The 17,441-nt window shown below is 47.7% G+C and overlaps 1 protein-coding gene across 10 annotated transcripts; it reads right to left on the bottom strand.

Moving 5' to 3' along the window:
* Positions 1-355: 355 nt before the first annotated feature.
* On the bottom strand, positions 356-16,429 carry LOC124190743 (A-kinase anchor protein 13-like). 10 transcript variants are annotated; one of them, XM_046583574.1, is made up of 19 exons: positions 16,017-16,427; positions 15,883-15,928; positions 14,232-14,618; positions 11,271-11,353; positions 8,240-8,462; positions 7,990-8,124; positions 7,652-7,881; positions 7,231-7,580; positions 6,945-7,082; positions 6,731-6,809; positions 6,065-6,645; positions 5,789-5,860; positions 5,289-5,363; positions 5,155-5,192; positions 4,877-5,079; positions 4,346-4,813; positions 3,984-4,271; positions 2,523-3,912; positions 356-2,451 (listed from the first exon to the last, which is right to left on the bottom strand). In XM_046583574.1, exons 2-19 carry the CDS (start codon positions 15,902-15,904, stop codon positions 1,703-1,705), a joined length of 5,511 nt encoding a protein of 1,836 aa, XP_046439530.1. In that variant the 5' UTR covers positions 15,905-15,928; positions 16,017-16,427; the 3' UTR covers positions 356-1,702. The 10 variants fall into 10 exon arrangements, with proteins under 10 accessions (XP_046439530.1, XP_046439531.1, XP_046439529.1 ...); XM_046583575.1 differs by having other exon boundaries at positions 356-2,445; positions 7,652-7,884; positions 16,017-16,426; XM_046583573.1 differs by having other exon boundaries at positions 7,652-7,884; positions 15,883-15,919; positions 16,017-16,425.
* Between the last annotated feature and the right edge of the window lie 1,012 nt (positions 16,430-17,441).

The following is a 17,441-nucleotide window of genomic DNA, read 5'->3' as shown; positions in this document are numbered from 1 at the left end:
AGAAAATCACGAAGAAAGCAGCAAGAACTTCTGACGTGACAAGTAAACAAAGCGATGCCAGCGACATCTAACAAGGGTAATTGGTAGTTGCTATAGACGTGTTGTATCAAAGACTTTGGACGCAGGGAACACATTTTGTGACTGGTAGTTGCTAGTTTTGCTGGGTTGCCGACAGAAGAACTCCACCGACAATTGAACCCCAATATTTTAAATAATTTTTTTAAATTTCTTTTTATGCGACAGTAGAACTCTTACGACAGTGGAACTCTAAAGACAAACAAAAATTCAATGGAGTTCTACTGTCGGGTTTGAAAATAATTTTAAAATTGAACGAAAAACGAATTCAAGTCCCGAGTTCAGTTTTGGTCAATGTATTTTTTTGTTTGTATTACTTCACATAACAGTATTGGTGCTCCATCGTTGGTATACAGGAGAAGGGGTGGCGGGAAGTAAAGAGGCTGTGTCTTTATTCCTATTTACAGATTATTTAAAAAAAAAAAGGTCGATCGAAACCCAATTTCCTATTTTGTCGTCTAACATTTTCCGATCAAGAAAAAATCTTTTGCGGGGTGATTTCAAAAAAGGAAGGGGTTCATTTGGAGAAGTGTGATGGGAGGGCGTGGCTAACACAATTGCGTAATAACGCGGGCAAAGACATTCATCGTCAAAACTACAACAACGAGAAATGATATCTCCTCTTTAAAACATGTTTTATTGGTTTTTGTTTTGTTTTTTTATTCTTTTACGGTGCATAGATATTATTGTCGACACGCGCTGGCTGTCATCGCGACACTAACACATACACATACACTAAAAAAAAAACGGCGGGAAACAAAAGGAAATTCAAACAAAATTCCCCCCCACACAAATGACATGACACGTAAAAACCAAATAATAATAAGTTTTGCTTGTGATTGTTGATGGTGATGATTGAACTCGTTCACACACACGCACACAAACACACACACGGACACACCCGAGGTCCTGGCAGGGGATACAGGAGTTTACGATTCGTTTTTTTATTACTTTCAAGGACGGGGAAGGGTTAAATATAATTAAATTTTTTCGAACTTTTTTTTTTCTCCTCCATATGATTCACCACATTTTTATCTTCTTTCTTTCTTCTTTTACTACAAAATAATTGAAAAGCGGCACGGAATGATTTCGACGTTACGAGGAATAAAAAGTCTAGCCGCCGAATTTTTATTGATTCGAATTTTCCCGCCCAAAATGCGCCAGTTAAAAAAATTAAAAAAAAAACGATAAAATTGTCATTCGCCAAATAATAATCAAATGGGGTAGATCTCGTTCGCTATTATTAATTAGCAATTTTGAAAAGAAAAAAAAGTTAATTCACACACACACTAACACTCAACCGAAAACGTTTGGTGAAAATATTCGACGTTTGCGTGTTTGTTTTTTCTAAAAAATTCCATTTGCCGAATCAAATGAGATTTACCTTGTGTGTGTTATTTTCCCCGTTGAAAATAAAAACGAATTAATGTACGGGGGGTTAAACAAATGGAGATTTTCGTCAGATCTAAAAGAAATGATTTAAAAAAAGTCGACCCAAAATCGCTGGAAAAAAATAAAACAAATCATGGGCCAAATGGAGAGCAAAATATAAAATGATTAAATAAAAAGACTTGTTTTGTTTGAAGATTAAATGGTTGTTGTTGTTTTGAACCCAGGGGGTTTGGTTTTAAAGGAAAACAATTTCTTGGTTAGTCTCCGGATCATGAACTTTGGGCGGAGGCTGGGCCTGGTGATGTTGGTGATGGCCTGGCGGCGGAGGCAATTGCGGCGAGCCCCTGGCCGCTTGCTGCAGCAAGAGCGAGGCCGGCTTGTCGGGAACTTTTGGCGGATGCATGTTGCCACCGGCGCTGGCAGTTGAAGTTGTTGTTGCGGTGGTGGTGGCGGTTGTGTGGTGGTAGTGGTGGTGTCTGGGGCTGAGCATCTGAATGGACGCCGGACTGCTGCCCGTCCGGCTGTGGCCGGCGACAAAGTCTTCGCTCTTGCTGGCCGGCGGGCTGAAGCTGCTCGAACTGAGTTTGGGTTTGAAAGGATCCGTCGACGGAACCTTGGGACTGGCCCGTTTGTGCTCCAAACTCTCAGAGAGACGAAGCGGCAGCAGCTGCTGGACGAGGCCTCCGCCGGTGGGTGAGGCCACGTTGCCGTGCGGACTGCCGTGACTGGAATTGTTGCTGCCGCCGCTATTGCTATTGCCGCCGGTGGCGTGCCCGGCCGATCCCAGAGCGGCTCCCAACTTGGCCAATTTCATGGGCAGTTGCTGTTTGATGGGCAAAGTGTTGGATTGCGCCGCCACGACGGCCTTCTGCTCGTTTTTGGCACTGATCAAATTCATCGGCAGCGGCAAGTTGCTGCAACTCTCCCGTTTGAGAAGTCCGGCGCTGGCCGATCCCATTCCGGCCGTGTTGGATCCTCCTGAAACTTGGAAAAAAGTTGCAAATGTTACAAATCAATTGAATCAAATAATCAAACAAGAATCGATGGGTTATTACTCGTCTTCCGCCGGCCCAAATCGACCGACGAGGGCGTGGGCGATGGGAGGAGCGACGTGGAGTTGGGCGGCGGATTGGGCGGAGGCGGTGACGACGGGCCGCCCGTCGCGTCAGCGTCTTCGCCGCCGGATGTCGGACTGACGGCCGAGGCCATCGGAGCCGTCGAGACGATCGTCATGTTGGGACTCAGGAGGATTCCCTGGCCCCTGAGGGCTTCCAGCTTCTGGTAGAGATTCTCCCTCTGCTGCTGGATGTCCGTGTTCTCGATCCTGACCTGCTCCTGGAGTTTGAGCAGCTGCTTGCGCTGCTCGCTGATGTGCTCCTCCTGCATGGTCCGCTCGCGCGACCATTCCGCCTTCTCCTTCGACAGCCGATCCTGCAAGTTGCGCAACTCCTCCAGCCGCTGGTTGTGACTGGCCTTGTGCTGGAATTTGGCCAAAGTGGCCGACGAGGAGCCGAAAGGAGCCGACGTCAGGGCCGTCCCGCTGCGACTGGCTTTGATCTCGGCCAGGAAATCATTGCGCAACGACTCAAAGGCCGTCGCTTGACTGGACAACAGACACAGGAGCGTGCTGACGTTGTGGACCAGCTCCAATCCCATCGCCTGTTGGTCGCCGTTCAACTGCAAGACGGGCGGAGTCTGGGCCGACCAGGAAGCCGGTTGTTGTTCGTTGGTTGTTGTTGTGGTCGACTCGACGGCCGTCAAATCGGTGGCCGACTTCTTCTTGACGCAGCCCTTCTCCTTGCCGTTCTGGTCGAATCCGCCGAACGTTTCGGCCCGTTTGGGCAGCAGAGGCATCGAGAACGTGTCGCTGTGCCTCTCGCCCACCGAGCTGACGCTGCGCGACAAGTTCCAGTTGGCGGCCGCGTTGCTGGAGAGGAGCAAACCCAAGAGGCGGCAGAGTTCCGTCATGGCCTGCGACAGCGTTTCCTTGGCCTGGGCAGACTGGAATCCCTGCTCGACCAGGTGACTGTATTTGGGCGGGGCGCTGTCCGAGCCCAGGAGGAGCCAGGAGCTGGTGCTGTCCTCGTTGTTGGCCAGCAGCTCCACCAGCTCGCAAAAGGTGGCCATCTTCTCTTCCAGCAAACTGCCCAGCTGTCGATCCTTCTCCCTCAGGGTGGCGATCAGCTGGCGGGTCTTAATGTCCTGGGCCTCGCGGATTTTGCGCTGCTCCTCGCCTTCGCTCACGTTCCCTTCCTCGTCTTCCGGACACTGTTCCACGGCCGCCCGGATCGTATCGATCCAGATGCGCTTCTCGCGCGGATTCTGGCACTGCAGCTCGTACATTTCCGGCTCGTCCGGATTGGAACTGATCAAGTAAATGCTCCGCGTGTCCTGGCCACCGGCTTTCTCGCGGACCAATAACTTTTGCAGCGAAATGACTCCAGCCTGGAATTGAATTGAATTAGATTCGATTAATTTAAATGAGAAGTGAATTGAAAAGGTAAAAGGGGCGGTACCTTGTTGTCCTGAGTGACGAAATGGAATTTTTGGTTCGACTCCTGAAGGAAGAAAACAACGTCCGAGAGGACGACGACCGTGACCAGTTGGACTTTGCCCCTGGCGTGATTGAGATAGGCCACGCCCTCGAACATGAGCCGCCGGTTGCTTGAGAGGAGGTCCGACTTTTTGAACTTTTTGTTCTTGTAGGTGGTGGCCGATTTGGCGTCGATCTTGTTGTACACTTCAATCAGCCTCAACTTGCGCTCCTTCTCGGCCACTTGGGCGTTGACTCCAATCAAAATGTCCTGGCAGGATCGATCCGAAATAAATTGAAAAAAGTTAATTGGGGAAACATTCGGGGCGAATTTTTCCAGCGAACCTTGACGAATCCGAGGACTTGCTGGAGTTTGAGACACTCTTCCGGCTGCTCCCTGGACGTCTTGATGAGCGGATCGATGAGGAGCGGGTACTTGGTGATGCGCTGCGTGACAAAGAGAATGCACTCGGGGATGCCCTTCTTCTTGCACAGCGGATTCAACGTGCACTGGCGGGCGAAAGCGGCAAATTTGCGATCCTCCTTGATCATCTCCTTGTACATGGACACCGCCTCCTGGTGGCGGCTGCAAAATTCGCCGTACAGAGAGCGCAGCTGGTCGCCCAGCAGACCGGAGAACTGGACCCGCAGAATGTCCTCGATGGTCGACACGATCGACTCCTGACGCTGGCGCTGCCTCAGGCGGCGCAGGAACTGCAGGTGGTACTCGATCAACTCCTCCAGGCACGGGAAGATCCTGTCGACCGTCTCCGAGCTCAGCCGCATCTCCCTCCGCATTCCTTCGGCGAAAATCTGAATCCAGCAAAAATGGACTCGTTAAGTCAATTGAAATGATTTAAATTAAAATTATTTCACCTTTTGCATGACTTTGAGCGTGAGGCAGTGATGTTTCTCGGTGATGATAAACTCGTAAATGTGCTCCTGTCGTTTGATTTCCTTCTCCTTCAATTTCTTGGAGATTTTCTTGTCGACCGTGCCCACCCAGGCCTCGGCCTCTTCGTCCAGGATGCCCAGCTCGGGGTCCAGATCCAAGTCTTTGATATCGGCAGCATTGAAAACTGTTTTGTATCACAAATAAGAATGAATATTAAATCTTATCAGGAGCGCGGGAAATTTGAAAAATAAATGATTACCTCCTTCGATGGTGTCGTGTCCGTCTCCTTCGTTGGTTCTGCAACCATCCAATAAAACAAATAAAAGGAAAATTAATAGAAAAGAAAGAAATTTGGTTTCCACGAAATGAAAAAGTAGTGGAGTGAACACTCACGCATGACTGGGTTGATCCTCGCTGGGAGTATTGCTTGGATCATTGGGATCCTTGTCGGCGCCGGCCCCGCATTTGCTTCAATTACCAAAAAAGAAGAAAAGAAACAAAAAAATCCAATTTCAAATTAGAACGAGAAGAAAAGAATAGGAGAAAAACAATCAACAACAAGTTCAAGATCTAAAACACCAGGGGGCTCTGCATTCGTCACGATCGTGCGGGGGAGACCACATTCACGACATTTGGCTGGACCGAAAATTACCACAAGGGATTGTCACGTCATGCAAATAATTCATTTAAACCATAAAATCAAAAAATTAAGACACGAAAAATCAAATTGAAAAATTGGGAAATTGGCAATCCAGGAGGGACGGACGGACAGACGGGACACCAAAATTCGGTTCCGTTGGCTTAAAAAATTCGTCGTGCACAACATCCAGACGAACATTAACATCGACGTGTGTTTGGTGTGTTGGTTTGTGTCGAGTGTGTTTATTACGTACTTGACGCCGAGTTTAGCAGCGACGCGCTTCCACTGCGACCGTTGCGACAAGCCGCTGAGCTTGCTAACGGCGCTGGCCAAGGCCAGTCAATTTTTTTTTCAAAAGAACAAGCCCAGTCAAGATAAAAGGAGAAACAAACAAGAGAGAGAAAGATGAAATCCAACACTTTTGACCATCGGGCGGGAAATTCAAATTCCAAAATTTAAAATTTGGGAGGGAAAATGTTCGTTTTTTAAATGAATTGAATGAAATAGATTTGAGAATTTAATGTTTTACCTGTTGCCGAAGAGCGGACTAGCGATGGGGGTGCTGGGCGTCTGTGAGGAGGAGGCCGGCGTGTTGGTGGCGGCCGTCGACGAGGAATTGGACGACGACGGCAGGGTGGAGCCGATCGACTGGGCCACCGACCAGGTGCTGCCGCTGCTGTTGGCACTCGATCCGGCCGTCACGTGATTATTGGTGGCCGACAGTCCGGCGGAAGTGGCGGCCGACGAGGACGACACCGAGTAGTAGAGGGAGGAGCCGGCCGACGAAGCGTTGGAGGCCGTGAAAGCGGCGGCCCCGACGGCCGAGTGCGACGACTGGAGTTTGGCGTGTCCGGCGCCCGTCAGGTTGGCCAGCGACGAGACTTTCGATCCCAGCGGGATGCTCTTGGGCACTTTGAACCGGGTGCAGTCGCTGACCTGGTCGCGACATGAGTTCTCGTGGACGGTGATGGCGCAGCTCTCGCAGCGCAGGGCCGCCTTGTTGGTCAGCGATTTGGAGCAGACGTCGCACGGCTGGGAATTCGAATGGCAAACGGGAACAAACTGGTGCGGCTGCTTCAATTTGCTCTTGTCCTTTTCCTTGTCCTTGTCCTTTTGAATTGAAATTTTAAAAAAATTAAAAATTTGAGCAAAAATTCCGGAATCCGGAATTCCGGAATTGAATTTAAAGATTTACTTTGCGCTTGCGGAAGAAGATGCTGCCGCGCTTCCGTCTCTTGGAAGAATTGGCGTCGTCGTCGTTCTCGAACCCCGGCCTGTGAAAAAATAAAATTCCGTCACGTGAGTTTGAAAATGGGAGGGAAAAATAGAAAAATCACGCGACATTCCGTTGGATGGGGGAAAAAATAAAATAAAATAAAAATGAAATAATAAACGAAAACAAAACTTACTCGGCGACGAAACTGCCAAGAGAATAACGGGACGAGACGTGATCGTGACTGAGGTGGTGGTGGTGGTTCAAATGCAATTCAGAGTCGTCATCGGTTTCGCTCTCCAAACCAGTGTACGACGAAATACGGGGGAACGAACTGAACAACAACAACAACAACAACATCCATTCAATTGGCGTGTGGGTTGGGATGAGGGGCGTGGCGAAAATTAAAAAGAAAAAACGAACAAAATTGAGGTCAAAAACTGAACAAAAAAGGAAAATGAAAGAAAAAGTTTGAAAATTACGAAGTTGGTCCAGCCGCTGTGGCCGTCATCAGGATGCCTTGCGTTTCCTTGGCCATCATTCCGGCGGCGGAAGCGCCGGGTCCGACGGAAGCGCCAATGATAGTGGCGGCCATGGTGGCGGATGCCGCGCTGCTGGCCGAATTGGAACCGCCCGCCGAGTTCTTGATGCTCGACAAAGTCAGGGCCGTCAAATTGGACCCGTCCTTGACGGCCAGGATCGACGGAGTGGAAATGGATTTCTGTAGCGTCAAAATGCGCGGCGACAGCCACTTGGATGGATCGCCGTCCCGCCCGCCACCACCGCCGTCCTTGGACATTCCGCGCGGTTTCGTCGGCAGCGCCGGAATCAACTGGATGAAATTTTTCAAATTGACAATTAAATGATTCAAATGTAATTATTAAATGACTCGAATTGACTTACGGGAAATCCCATGTCGTTGAGTGAGTGGGTCGAGTGCCGTCCGGCCAGGACTTTGAGTTCGCCGGACGACAGAGCCGACGACGAGGTGGTAATTCCGGCCTGTCGGGCCCTTGACGAATGACCGCCACCTCCTCCGGCGGCGTCCTGCTCGTTATCCGTGTCGCCGCTGCTCAAACTGATGCTCCTTGTCCGTCCGCCGACTCCATCCAGAGCTCCTCCTCCTCCTGCCTCTTCTGCGTGCAAAGTGGGAGACAATTAAAACTTTTACATTTCTCCTCCGGCTGGCCGGACGGTCGGCCATCTCGGCTCCTGGACGAGAGAAGAAGATGTGTGCATACCGTAAGTGATGCCACATGTGCCTCCGGCTGACGCCAATCCCATCTCGTCCACTTCCCACGGGCTGGCCCAGCTGCGTCGCCGCTTCGATCCGTTGGCCAGGCCGGCCTTATGACTGGGCCCTCCATCTCCTCCGACTGTGGAATAAAATTAACAACAACCCAGCCGACGGAATAAAAGAATAAATTAGTGAGTGAGGGAAAAGAAGAAAAGTGGACGTCAACGGGAGAAAAAACGCCTTCCGGCTCCTACCCCAATAATGAGCGGCCATTCCGGGCGGAGTGGGCGAGTCCCAATCGGCCAGCGTGGCTCCCAGCCAATCTGCCTCGTTGTTATTGCCATTTCCGTGGCCAGCCAATCCAGACGCAACTCCTCCTTGGCCACCACCGCCGTTTCCGCTCAACGACGGGCAGGAAAGGCTCCAGTTGCATCCAGCACCGACTCCTCCGTAGCGAAGTCTCCTGCCCACCTGCGACTGCACATTTAATTTCAAACAAGAAAAACAAAAAAGTTAAATGGCTGAAATCAAATGAAAAATCTCTGCTGGGCTCCTTATTCGCCCCCCTCCTCCCCACTCTCCCCTTAATGACATTTCCAACCTTCCGGGTGGATGCTAAAAAGGGAGTGGCAGCCGTTGGCAAGTTCCCAATTCCCGACGAGATGATCAAATGAAACGATAATTGAATGAAAACCTCCCAGTCAAGTCAAAATTCCAACTCCTCCCTGGGCTCCTTTCTCCCCACCCTGGACAAACCGGAATCAAGGAGCCAAGGAAAGTCAAAAGTTTGTTAAGTGCTTTTAAGGAGCAACTGGGGTTGGGTGCGGATCGATTGGTGGTGGGTACTTGCTTCCATCTTGATTTTCATTAAGCAACAGATATCTCCTCAAAGGAGCTGGGGAAGGAGAACAGGAGCCGTCTCTCAACTCCGACTGTTTTATTGTTGTATGTAAAACGAGGAGTCGGCCAATAGTCTCCCATGTCATCGCACCGTTTCTGCGTGTGTGTGGGGTGGTGCTCCTGGGAAGTGAGACCCAGGGCCGGCATCCGCGTTTGTTTCGCACACAGACGGGGAAGGGGATAATACACAAGAGCCGGCGGATATTCCAGACGGCCACTGGAGTGTGTAGAGAGACCAACTAGGAGCAATACACACAGTGTGTGTAAAGAGATACGACTCCTAGTCGTAGTAGAAAGGCCCCAAAGATCAATAGGAACTCGTTAGTGAAAATGGGGTGGGGGAAGCTCCTTTTTTTTTGGCTCCTGACTTTTATGTGCACACAAGGAGCCGAGGAGTAAAAAGGCAAGGAGGACAGCTGACAGCTGTTGACTCTTTTGTAATTGGAAGCGCCAGGAGCTCTGGCCACACACACGCGACTGCAAGGAGGACATGTTCGCCTCCTTATACCTGGGCGACGGCCAGGATTTTGCAAATATTCTGGCGGGGATGTGAGCGTCTCTTTCATGCAAAAAAGTCCCTGAACAATGAGTACACCCTGAACTCCTTTTGTTGATCAAAGCGATCCTGGTCCTCTCACTGGGCGACCAACACCGCAAAACACACAAGACACTGTCGAGCTCCTTGGGCTCCTTGATCAGGAGCCATACAAGGACCTTGTTGCGTGACGTCAAAACGATCCTTCCCCCCACGTCACGAGCAAAACTACACACAGGGAATATGTACAGGATCTGTTCTTGTGCCAGTGGGTGGTTTCCATCATCCCAAAATGTCCCAACAATGAGGAGATGAAAACAATCGGCTCCTCATCATTTCCCTTTTGGACTTTGGCAGACGCAACTTCTTTTGTTTTCTCCTCTTTTTTAAGAAATAGGAGCCCAGTTGAAAAATAAGGAGACGGAATGGGGGGGGGGATGACAAAAGATGTCAAGAGTTTTCATCTTCTCCTGGTCCATTTTTTCTCTTTTCATTTTTCTCCTTTTTTATGTTGAAAGGAGCTCGACCTTCTGCTCCTGTTTGACGCGAAGGGGAAAAGTATTTTTCTCTCTTTAGGATTTTGTTTGACACGACGGGATCGATGCGTTTCTTTATTCTCCCCCCGTTATTCTTGTAATGTTGAATGACGACCAGTTAGGAGCTAATCAGTGACTCCTCACGTCCGATGCTTTCGCCCAGTACTAGACCCCAGTAATGGCTTCATTTAAGAAAACACGGGGGAACGCCCAATTCTCGGCTGATTTTCTTCGAGTGAATCCCGCACCGTTTCCCAGTCAAAATAAAATAAAATAGGAGACCGACTGAAAAATGTGTTTTTCTACTACTGCGGTTGGTTAGAGAGAGAAAAAATAGGAAGAAAAGGGAATTTTTTGGGGGGCCTTAAATCCAACTGGAGCGGAATCGATTCGAGATGCTTCTCCTCTCCAGTGCCGAGTCGAGAGGAAAATGGCGTCCTCCTCCTCCGCACACATACTCCTCCTATAGTTCCTAGTCGCAATTTAATCTTTTTCTTCTTCTTTCTTCTAGTTTTACAAAATGGTTCGACGAGTAGCAGGGAAATCAGGAGCTGCTTCTGTCAACCCAAAAAAATCCAGGAGCGTTCCTTTTATCTTTGGCTCAAGGTGGGTGGCCCGCCCAATGCAAATAACTGGCGAAAAACGATTCACGCAGGCAGACTGGGCGCCTGGGATTCGAGCAAAGTTTTTTGTTTTCTTCTTCCCCGTCAGGATCTCTCGAGGGAAAGAAGAGAGTCAAAGGGAGGAGAAAAAGAGAGACAATACGGTTGGCAAATGATAATGACAAAGGAGCTGAGAAGAAGAAGGAGCCACCAGAGAGATGAGAGCAGAGCTTTAAGTCATCATTAAGGAGCCTGAAAAGAAAGAAAGATGAAGGAGATACGAGTGGCTCCTGTCGTCTGCTGCTGCTGCGACCCAACCCGCCCAAATCCGCTAATCGATGCCGTGGTGCCCAACTCTCCTCTCTCGCCTTAACGAGCAACTAAACGCAAACCAGCACGAACCCCATCAACTCGAATCATCATAAATATCAACCTGATTGCACGTTTTTCTTTCTATAGGAAGCTGATTCAATCGATCCTCCCTGGGCCGTGACGTGCCATTTTTCGCCTGGGTTGAATCTGATGGATGATGTGTCGGTGCTCACCTCCCGCCATCATCCATCAGATTATTCTTTACCCCCATTTTCGGCACGAAGCGCAAAAAGAAAGTAATAAAAGGACGGGCGGATGGATGAATGAACGTCTCTATCAACGGACGATGGGAAGAAAAGAGGAGATCCTGCTGAGAAAGTGATGATTGCCAACTGTATACCTGGAGTCGTAGTGTCTGCACGCTGACTTGTCTCATCCGCTGGATACTCTCCTGGATGCCGTGCAACTGCCGAAGGTTGTCCTCTGCAAAATAGAAAAAATTCAATTCAATTAAGGATCGACAATGATATAAAACGGGAACAAAAAATTCCTCCATTCAATTTTTATTCCTAGAAAAATCCAATTGTCAATTCAACTGAACCCTGAAGAAGAAAAATCCTTTCAGGAGCACCAGACGCCGTCAAAATGAACAAAACAACAACATCAATCGGATATCCAGGGAACTCTATACCAGAATGGAAAGGGAGAAATGAATATTGATAAGGAAAAAGATCGATTCGTATTGTCAGGATCTGTATCCCCTACGACCCGTTGGAACATTTTCCATCCATGTCCCATCGTCTTCCGTTTCCAAGAGTTTAGTCCGTTTCCATCTCTCGTCTTTTGTGCCCAAACCTAAAGGGGCGCACTACTACTACTACTCCTACAACTACTATTACTACACACTCCTTCCTTTCAGCCCTTACACACACACAGTGTGTGTGTGTAAAGGAGCGAAGGCATCCGCAATCCAATCGATAAGAATAAGGGAATGCCATAAGTCGGTGGGACTGCCGTTAAGGGACGAACCCAGGGCCAGGAGATAGGTAAGTAAGTACACACTATACGAGGCAATATAAGGAGCTCCCCCCCACCCAAAATAATATTATTATTGTATCCAGCGCAACTACACCCGGCCAGTAGGAAAAAGAAAAAGTCAAAGACGGATGAAAGGAGAAGAACTATCAAAGATATATGTGGGTGCCCAATCCTTGGGACGGGGCTAAACCGACAAAATAAAAAGGATTTTCGCACAATCCAAAGACACACACACACACAAGTGCTACTACTAACGTGTACACAGCCGTAGAAGGGAGGCGAAAGGTTCTTTCACACGTTATCGATTTTCGAAACCTTTTGGGCCAATAACAAAAAACAAAAAAACGGGATTCTATTCCGGCGGGATTATTATTTTCTCGGGTAGGAATGAAATTCCATTTCAGATTTCCTTCAGCAGCTGCAGCGAAAACAAACAAATAAACATTTAGAGTCAATCCTTCCATATTTCTCTGTGTGTGTGTGATGGAAACACACACAAGACATTAGCCATTAGGATCCACGGATGAGAAGATCAAGGTGTTTTTTCTTTTTTAAAAAAAATGCCGAGCTCCTGTTTCTCTTTCTAAACAGAACCCACAAACTATTTCCCTCGGGGTTGTTGTATTCTTTTTTTTGGGGGGGAAAGTTACTTTTTTCTCCTCTTGTATAGACAACGTCGTTATTGACGTCACACACGGCTACAATCCGGCCTTTCTCTGTTTAACCTAGAAGGAGGTGGAAGGGGATAGGGTGTGCCAAGGTATTCCAGCGGGTGTGTAGGCCCAGTACCGTAGAACCTCCTGATCCGATCTGCAGAACCTGAAACCCAGTGGCGCTCTAATAACATCCCTTCCCATTCGCTTTCTCGTAGTCTCATTACGACACATCGATCCGGTTTTACGTCGAATTAATCGAAAAATTGGACGCGTGAAAAAATTTCGTTACAACTGAAAAAAGGCCAAAAATTCTTCTACAATTTTACCAGGAGCTCCTAGGTGGGGGGTTTGCTTCTCGTATTTCACTTGATAATTCACCTTTGAGTTTTCAATGGCCTCCCTCTTCCCTAGACTGCGACTTAAGCTGGAAATTCGATCAGCAAAATGGACGGGCAGCGGCCGTGAGAGAGACCCTTAAGTGGCCACATGCACATCTCTCTGCCTGCCGCACACAGAGGAGAGAGCGGAGCGACGAGATTGAAGGCAAAAAAGGAGCTGCGGATCTGTTCCACGTCGGTTAACTCACGTCCGTACCTCCGTCGTATCGATCATCTGTCCAAAAAAAACCTGTTGACGTAAGCACATGGGGAGAGAAAGGAAAGGCTGGGCTAAAGGCTTCATCATCAGAAAATGGGAAAGAAAATTGAAGGCAGCGAAAAAATATAAAAGATCGCGAGCTCCTTCCGGCCGACTGCACACACCTCCGCCGGATCCAATCACCGAAACTGTGCGGGGCTGGGCGACACGAACTTTTGTTTTGTTTCTTGTTTCTTGGCTGGGAAATGGAATTCTTATTGTTTTCCATAAGGATATTCCTTCCGGTTGCGGCCGGAAGAATAGCCTCCGGCCGGAAATAATGTGTCCCCAATCACGCCATGTTCTTTCTATGGCTGGAATTTTTACCAAATTCAATCAGCATCCAATTTTCCTTGGCTAAAAAGAGAAAGAAACTTTCGCTCCTATTCAGGAATCGATTATTCCCCCCCCTCTCCCCTTTTTGGTTGTTACTACACGTCGAAAATGTCCTTGCAGGATCTTGTAAAAACAGTCGGGACAGACACACACAATTCAGTCGACTGTGCGTCTGTCGAGATGATCCAAACTGGAGAGACACAAGGAGCTGGAGAAACTAGGAACGTTTGACGTCATTGGCTGGAGCCAAGGATCGGAGCGAAGATTCAAGAGGACGACGACGTTCCCACCGGACCCCATCCGCCACCAGAAGAGGGACCCCCTCTTAGCAGCTCCTTCTTCTCTTTTGCTCTCGTTACTTTTAGCCCAGACCAAAGTTGATAATAGTGAGGTAAAATTCTTTCATGGCCCACATAGGAAAAACAAGAGAGCCTCTAATGGACCGGAATTGGGTAGTTGTGCAACGTAGTGCATGACAATCCTCCTCCGTGAGTTGTGTGTCTACGACGACGACGAGAAACAACGTCGTCCACCAATAATTCGGTTATCTTTTTTTATTCTTTCGTGGATGGCGGAACGGGGCGACGTGTCTCGAATTCCGACCCTTCCGGGATCAGATTTTCTTTTTCTTTTTGGGTGGTTTTGGTATTAGATCATTACGCCCTTCTTAACTAATAATGGGATGAAAATTTCACCTAAAATGAAGAAGGCCTTGGAAGCGGCTGGTGAATGCTGCGTGACGCTGATGATGGGAATAGATTCAGCAGCAGCAGCAGCAGCAGCGGTTGCGTAATTGCTAATCATCCGGTCGTCTGTGCCTCCCCCATCAGCAGCAGCTCCGGCTGGTTCCATATCCTCGGCGGCAGAGATTCTCAGTGAAGGAGGAGATTCTGTTGAGTAGAAACGAGTGGAAATTGCGGCCACGTTGATAGCGGCAACGGTGGCGCCAGGGGATGATGATGAGGTCGCGGCTGAAGCTCCTGCATCCAAATTGCCGTTGTCGTCCAGCGGCGACAGGTAATCGGTGATGATGTCCTCGTCACTATCCTCGGCACCGCTCTCCTCACTCGACGTGTAAACTTCTAAAATGCAATCAGAAATAAGAAAAATGAAAACGGGAATTTCTATTTCGGGATAAACAAAAAACAGGATCACAAGTCAATAAATAAAAAAGGCGTAAATATACACACGCAGTAGTAGCCTGGTAGTATCCCTTACCCTCGGCTGAACCTTATTGGATTTGGGACAATGTCAATCAATGCCAAAAGCGGCTCACATACACATACACATACAAACAGTCTTCCAAGACGAAAATAAAAGTAACAACAAGTCAATCAATCGGCGCCCGAGGTGATCCTTTACAGTCGCCGACAGTTTGTGATTGCATCCCAATCTTCTTCTTCCTTCTAAACACACACACACACACACACACACGCCTGATCTAAATAAATATATATTCACATCCTTACGCACACACACACAAATTCCCGGTGGAAAAATAAATATCACAACAACAACCGCAACAACTTTTCCCAGTATACACAACAAACGTCCTTGTTGCAGGTGTGTGTGCGGACGGGGTTGGTTGGTTCTCTGCGTCTGCACTGTGTGTGTGTCACCCCATGAGAACGAAACGAACCAACAGCCGCCGAGCCACTGAAACCACTACGATCCCGACCGCTGGGCAATTTCACTGTAAAAGAAAAAAAGCTCCCGAAAGGAGGTGGTTGCTTCTTCCCCCCACCACTGGATTTTTTTGTTCCATAGAAAAAACGGACATGCGCGTCCTGTAGAGTTTCTTCTGCGCCCGCGTGTGTTGTACAAACGGCAGCAACAACAAACGCCCCAGAAATGACACATCGACCATTTCTATTTTTCCCCCCTCTCTCTCCTTTATCCTCCTCCCCATCACCATCACGCCCTATAAACTTGAGCCATTTAGGTGTGTTTTTCCTTTCGTAACCGCTGCGTCAATTCACGACCGTTTTTCCGTTTTTTTCGAAAAAATGTGTGACGGTGAAAAAAGGCAAAACAATGGCAGTAGGTGTGTGTTCTGTGTGAAAAGAGGGGCTGCCTGTGGCTTTCTCAAATGCTGGGTGTGTGTGTGTCGAAACACACACAAAAACTCAAATGGTGACCTGGGGAGGTATGCAGCACCTGCCGTTCCTGCTATGAAAACATTAATGGGAAGGAATCGTTGCCCACTAGCTGGCTTTAGAATAGGAAAATTTGAAATTGATAGCGTACAGAATGTTGACTGGCTTTCCAGAAACGGGGAAAGAATAAATGCCTGACTGGAAGAAAAATAAACACGACTGATTGTTATCTAAAGTCAGTCAAGCTCACCTTGTTCGATGTAGTGTGCCATTCCAAAAGTGGGAACCTGCAAAAGCTGCAAATGCAAAAAGAAAAGAAATCAACATTAAATGCCAGGCATGTACACAACTAATGAAATGGAATCAAGTCTGTTGGAAATTTACCAGGTGCCGAATTGCTCAGTATGCGTGACCAGATTCTCTGCGGCACAAAATGCCAAACAATCAAACTGACGTAAAGAAAAGATCGAGGTCACCGTATTTTCTGTGGCCCCTCTACATCCAGACTTGTCGACACATTCAAAAGTCGAGTGTCTTATCGTAGTACAAACACGACAAAAACTGTCGACCAAAACACGAAAACTTTGCAACAAAATAATAATTCAACACAAAACAAAGGGGGGAGGCCGACAGCTTTTTTCCTATTTTAATTCCTCACTTCTCTAACAAGTGGCCGACGACCACTTTTTTGACAACTCCTAGCCGAGACTGCTAAACAGCAACCCTTACTTTGCGCATCTCCCAAGAATTTTATTTTTCCGTCAATATAAAAGCGCCTCGAGGGCTGGAAAGGAACTAAAAAAATATATAGAAAAACAGGAACTATATATTCTTACTGTTACGTGTGTGCGTATGTATATCTGTCAAAACCACCAAATGGGAAAGAGAAAAAGGGATTTTGATTATGAGGTTTACCGACATTGGATTGAAAAGACTGCTTGTGACGTCAAAGACTTGATATTCTTCTTTTCCCAAGGTAAAGAATGTTGGCTAGCTCTGAAATTCAAATTACTACCACCGAGTTAGTAGTCGAGTCTGGTTAGTCGTCTGATTAGCGCAGGAACCCAATGACACACGACGGAAATTTGAAATTTCTCGGAAAAAATGTTTCACCTGCTGTTTTTCATTTCGCCTTCCGTGAAACCCGAAACTTAATTTTTTAATTTGATTCCGTTGCCTGAAAAATCCAAGGTTCATTCGATACTTTTGTTCTCCATTTTATTGGATTAATTTAATCACAAATTTCTTTATTTCCCGCACACGCTCGGATGATTTCAATTGCGAAACACGCCCTTGGGGCACAGCAACCGTTCGCGGATGTAACGATATAAACGAGCATCATTTTTTGATTTTTTATTACTTTCCAGCCAAAATATTTAGAGGAATGTGTGTCGCCATATTTTACCCTTGCAAATGCGGAGCTAGTTCTGAATACCACCGCTGATGACGGCCCGCACACAATAACAGTTATCAAGTTTTTTAAACTTATATTATTTCCATACACGACTGGGATCTGGACTGGATAAAATGGCGCAGTGTAAAGCTTTGAACAATCAACTGGCGAGCTGCCTATTGGCTATACGATTTTGCACGCAGCGATTTGAGCAAATATATAAGAAGCTTTCATCGACTTTTGTGTTGCCTAATCAAACAATAGGTCGTTCCAACACTCCCGGAATCTCCTGCTACGTGGGAAAATGTAAGGCAAGTCAATCAAAATGTCGCGGATCCAACTGCAAATAATGGACCAGAGGATTATCCCTTTTCTCCCGGTGGGGGGTTGTTGTGTGTGCAGGAGACAAAAGAATA

This window comes from Daphnia pulex, chromosome 3 (assembly GCF_021134715.1).
Source record: "Daphnia pulex isolate KAP4 chromosome 3, ASM2113471v1".
Lineage (NCBI taxonomy): Eukaryota > Metazoa > Arthropoda > Branchiopoda > Diplostraca > Daphniidae > Daphnia > Daphnia pulex.
Note: the sequence above shows the minus strand (reverse complement) of the source record. Positions and strands in the feature narration are given on the sequence as shown.